Source organism: Microtus ochrogaster, unplaced genomic scaffold (assembly GCF_000317375.1).
Source record: "Microtus ochrogaster isolate Prairie Vole_2 unplaced genomic scaffold, MicOch1.0 UNK61, whole genome shotgun sequence".
NCBI lineage: Eukaryota > Metazoa > Chordata > Mammalia > Rodentia > Cricetidae > Microtus > Microtus ochrogaster.
The window spans coordinates 2079733-2085543 of NW_004949159.1; the positions used below are offsets into that span (position 1 = coordinate 2079733).

Sequence of the window (5811 nt, forward strand, 5' to 3'; positions counted from 1 at the left end):
GGATTCCGAGTGTCTTGTCCCATCGGTTTCTCTCACACCCCTGGCCCTCGCCCGCACCCCTGCGTGTCTGTTGGGCCCCAGGACACTTGGTGGGCCTGAGTCACGGGCTCTGAGACAGAGTTCTTGGAGAGTTCAGAAGAAAAAAGAAGCGACCCTGAGCCCCGCTCCTGGCACCTGCAAGTACTGGCCAGGGCTGAGGAGATGATAAGAGTTGAAGCCAAAGAAGGAAATGGAACTATTGGCTAGCCTGTGGCCTTGAAAGTCTTGAATCATTCTGCTCAGTAGAGAAGTCTCAGGCACTGAATCTCTGAATCACAAGGTTCCACTGGGCAAGACCACTTCTGTTGAAAGAATCTAGACCTAGGAAATTGAGGGGAGAGGGCAATTAAGAAATCTAGAAGTGACTGGGCAGTAGTGGCACATACCTTTAATCCCTGCACTCAGGAGGCAAAGGCAGGTGGATCTCTGAGTTTGAGAACAACCTGGTCTACTAGTGAGTTCCCGGACAGCCAAGGCTACACAGGGAAACCCTGACTCGGAAAACATCTAGAAATGGATGTGACAGAAGCAGGAAATAGTAATTAGAATATTAATGTTACGTTTATGTTTGTCCCGTGATGGGGACTTCTACCCGGTACTTCACGGCCTGCCTCCCACCGCGCAGGCGCACAAACACACACACACAGGCTTGCGTGTCAAGCAAATGCACTTCCATTGATCAACATCTTCAGTCATAATTACAAGTTATATATGTTATATGAAGAAGAAAAAAGTGGAGATAACCTAGGCTCAAATTAAAATGCATTTAGTTCAGTAATCTAGTTTTGAGGCAGAATAAGTTTTTAAAAATTATTTGAAACATTAGGGACTAAAGAAAAATAAAATTAGAGAGAGGTTTTTAAATCCTTCAAATTATCCTCCTCTAGTTTAAGTAATAATATCAGCTAGTGATGTTTTTAACTTTATTCAACAAATAACTACTTATTATAGAGGGGTCTACTATAATAATTTTTTTACCATAAGAATCAAGTTTTACTAAGGAAAATTTTGTTTCGTTTTGTTTTTTTTCGAGATAGGGTTTCTCTGTGTAGCTTTGGTGCCTGTTCTGGAACTTGCTCTGTAGCCCAGGCTGGCCTCGAACTCACAGAGATCTGCCTGTATGTGCCTTCCGAGTGCTGGGATTAAAGGCATGCACCACCATTGCCCAGCTAGAATTTTAAATATAATTTTACTTGTGATACAGAATTGATAATATTTCACTAAACTGAAAATACATAACCAAAATTCAGATTTCAAAACCATTAAAGCTGCTATTTAATAAAAAAGCAATAAAAAAGAAGTAATAAAAAAGAAGAAACTGCAATTTATTGATGGAGTAATGTCAGGCAATTCCCAGTTTAACAACAATATGACCACCAAAAAGGTATTTTGAGTAACTGCTTCAGGAATTTTATTTACTGTTTACTTTTGACTAGTTCACGTCCAATATATCGGCTTGTAGTCCTTCCCCAAATCTAGAATGCCTGAGCTTCAGTTTTGCATTTCACCACCACTTTCACTTGTGAAAAGTCCAGCGACAAGTATTTCATACTTTGACACTGTATTAGTCTTGATTCTGTTAAGACACCTTCCCACTCCGACATATAAAATGCTGGCTGTATTCGCTTTCTCCATCATGTGTGGATGAGTTCACCTGTGGGATTCTGAAGCACGTTTTGTGATTGGTTCCACGGGGTTAAAACTGAAAAACTTTTGTTTATTTCAGTTCTTAGCTGTTACTAAAAATTAATCATATCCCAAAAAACAGGAAAAAATGGAAAAGCATAGAAATACAGAAATATTTGTGTGAGTACATTATTTTCTAAGTATCATTTATTTAATAAACATGCTGCCAGACAAAATATGAAACATACGCAAGCTAACAAGGTATCTGTGGCATAGCATTTGAAAAGCGTGTTTAGCATATCAAGTGAGAATGCTTACCTTTAAAGTCACACCTCAGATTGGATAATAGATTGGATTTAAGTCCAGCCAGGCTGATATGCAGAGAGGTGAGTGTTAGGCAGTGGCATTAGTAGATTTTATTAAATATTGGAAGCAAGTAATTTCTCTACATGTATACATAACCCTAAAAATTTTAGGTGTGTTTAGAGAAAAATTGGCAGAGGTGGGTGTGGTAAAGAGTAGAGAAAACAATGCATTTCACTTCTGCTAATACTGAGTATAACAAAAGTCCTCCAAGTAAAATGGAGCTCAGAGGATAATTAGTGTTTGAACTATGACCAATGCTGCAATACTCTGGGTCTTCCTTAGTATTGTCTACTCTTTGTTATTTCAGGCATGGCTCAAAGCAATGAAGAAAGTATGAAAAAGATTAGCAATGTGAATCTTGACAAACTGATAGAGGACTTCTCACAGATAGAAAAGGTATGTAAAGACACATAGCAAGTGGCCGCAGAGAAACAAAGATTTTTGTCAGGGAGAAGAACTGGGAAGAAAGGAAATTCATTTTTTAAAAAAGTGACCCAGGTCTGGAGATACTGCTCAGTAGTTAGGGACACTGGCTGCTCTTAAGGGTGAGAGTTCAGTTCCCAACACCCTCTCAGCAGCTCACAACTGTCTGTAACTTCAATTCCAGAAGATACACCAATCCCCCTGTGGCATTTATAGGCACTATACATTCATGGTGCACCTAGATGCAGGCAAAACACTCACGACATAAAATAAAAATAAACAAAGGTTTTAATTTTAAAAACATAAGGCAGTGTCTGCATTTGTTTCTATGAGCAGCTATTTGCTTACTGGGAGACCCAAATTTTAAGTTACGTTTTTCATTGTTTGACTATTTTTGTAGGCTGTATTTCTTTGTAAGAACTAATAAGCTTGGTGTAGTTAGTCTTCAGACATGAATTTTAGCTATGTTAGCTAAATAATAAAAGTGTGGCCAGGCATGGTGGCACACATAATTAATTCACATACTCTGGAGGCAGAGGCAGGTGAACCTCAGTTCAAGGACGGCCTGATCTACAAAGCAAGTTCCATGACAGGCAGGGCAACACAAGGAAACCATGTCTCAAGAGGAAAAAGGTGTGAAGGCTAAGAATTCATGGGAATGCTGATTTATCGTCTCCAAATCTCAAAGAATACTATGCCAGAAATTTGAGAACACCAATAAACTTACTTTTTTCCACTGTATGATATTATAGTAAAATGTATCATTGTTGAACAAACATACATTTTAATTTTTAAAATGAACCAGATTTGAGTAGCAAAAGTGTGTTTTGCTAAATCTTTTCTTATATTTTAAACTTTAATGTTTTACATATTCTTTGGCAATATCATACATGTTTACAATGTTTCTTAATCATATCCAACCCAAACCCCCCTCACATACCATGGAACACCCCCCAGGACTTCCCCTTCCCACCATCTCATCATCAGCATCCTTTCTCCTCCTCCTCCTTTAATAGCTCACTAAGTCTGGTTAGTATTTCCTGTGTGCATAGGGATGTGACACACCCGACCATCACTGAGGAGGAGCTCCTCAGCTAGAAGGAGAGCCTCATAGGTCCGTTTCCACTCCCACTGGAATGTTGACTGCCTTGATCTTGTACAGACCGTGGCTGCTATGAGTCATGAGTACAACAGCCATGTCCTGTCCCTGTCCAGAGAACAGGTTTTACAACTCTCTTCCTCATCCTCTGGCTCTTACATTCCTTCTTTCTCTTCCATAATGCCCTTTCTCTTTTCATCTTATTTGTACCAATATAAAAATGTTCCTAGCACAAGGAAACAAACAGTTGATGTATTTTTGCTAAAGTTAAGAGAATGCCAGAATGCCCACAAACTCTAAAATAGTTTTAATGAAAGTAAAATAGGTTCATGTTTCAGTCTTACCATGATGATTAATTATAATATAGAACATATATGTGTTTAATTTTTCTTCTCTCCTATCTCTTTTCCTTCTCATAGCCTAAAATTTAGTCCAGAAATTAATATAGCAACAGGGAAAAGAAATAAGTACTCTTGTGAAAAAGGAATCAGTGCCATATGTTTGGACATAAATTAGAAATACATTATCATATTCTCAAGTGTCTTAAAAAGAAATAATTGTTCATTTCTTAATTTGATATAGTATTCTGACATTTAGAATTTTACCTCCTAGAGAAATACATAAATGGTAATACAGATGAAGTAATACAGCGTGAGCTGCTGAAGATAAGATGGGGAAGTGAATAGAGGTGCAGGAAGCACAAGATCAATGATGAATTGATTACTTGAAGAGTACAAGGAAGCTTATTGTACTCTTAACAAAGACACCAAAGAGACATATTCAGATGCTTATTTATTGTCTATAATAGAAAAATTATAAACAACAAAATTTTCCCTAATAGCAGCTTCAAAAGTACGACTCAGAATAGCTGTTAAAAGAATGCAGTAGATTTGTGCTTGTGATATTGTCTCCCAGATAATAGTGCTAAGTGGAACACCTAAGTGCAGAACAGAATAAATAGTGTACTTATATCATCATAAACTCGTCTGGAAAGAAAAATTTTAAGACAAAACATCACTGTCATCTCCAGGCTAGTCTTAAACTCCTGGGCTCAGGACATCCTCCTGCATCAGCCTCCAGAGAGGCTGACTGTAGGCATCTACCATTATGCTTGGTAGATGCCTTTGATTAACATGTAATTCAAGGTTAAATAATTGAAAGAAAGGTGTTCAGACTAGGTCATATTTTCCTCTTGTTTAGAACAGGCTCATTTAATATTTTGCCATGTCCCTGTGTATGAGTGTGTGTGTGTGTGTGTGTGTGTGTGTGTGTGTGTGTGTGTGTGTGTGTGTAAGGGGGCCTCATGAATGTTAACATAGCACTTTATCACTGGCCTGCATCGCCAACCCTACCATGTTATTTTTAAAATAGAAAATAGATCAGGAAGTCATAATTATAGTGAGGGTGCTCACTACAGCGACTGCCATGGTGCCCTGCAAGTGTAACCTACTTTAAGTGCACGTAGAACTTTTCAGACCCCTGTCTGATTGCACTCTTCTCAGCATAGTTTTAAGTACATGAGAACCTAGAATAAAGGAAGTCGTCTGCTACCAGAGGCTATGCTTGTAAGAAAGGGAATATTGAAGGCTCAGTACACTAGTTTGTTTAAAATTATATCCCATATTCAGTTATTAGGCTTTCAGATGTTAAGTGGGTTTTGTTCTTATTTGTCTTCATATTTGTCTTTTTATTTGTCTTAGCAAAAGAGTCAAAATAATGTCATTTATTTTGTGTTAACATGCTCCCAATTTCTTCTGCAGAAGATGATAGAAACCACTGGAAAGAATAACCGTTTGGATATTCAGCTGGAGAAGAGTAATAGTTTATTAAAGATAATGCAAACAAAAGAGGCCACGATAAAAGAAGGTCAGTCCTCCTCTGCCTATGGAAATAGTAGTCTAATGAGGGTGCTCACTCCAGGGACTGACCTTATGCCCTGTGTGTGTCACCTACCTTAAGTGCATACAGTACTTCTCAGACCGTTGTCTCATTGTACTTTTTTAGTATACCTCCAAAATATGAGAGAAACCTAGGATGAAGGAAGTTAAGTCTTCTGCCAGACACTACCCATGTAACAAATGGCGAATTGAAGGTTCAGTACAAGTCTATAAAACCATGTGGGGCAAAACTTGATTTCCTAGTAAGTAAATGTAAGATGGATCACCAGTTTTAAGAGTTTAAAAGGAAGCTATGCGCTGACAAGATGGCTCAATGGGCAAAGGCACCTGTGGACAAGTCTAGACTTAATTTGATCCACA

At 38.2% G+C, this 5811-nt stretch overlaps 1 protein-coding gene across 2 annotated transcripts in view; it reads left to right on the forward strand.

Annotated features, from left to right (window-relative positions):
- The first annotated feature begins 2340 nt into the window (after positions 1-2340).
- The window catches only part of Ccdc152 (coiled-coil domain containing 152), a 23029-nt gene continuing 19558 nt past the window's right edge, over positions 2341-5811 (forward strand). For both annotated transcript variants that reach the window (XM_013354695.2, XM_026777377.1), the window contains exons 1-2: positions 2341-2427; positions 5314-5419. In XM_013354695.2, the coding sequence (XP_013210149.1) occupies positions 2341-2427; positions 5314-5419 (193 nt within the window). The remainder of the gene's footprint in view (positions 2428-5313; positions 5420-5811) is intronic.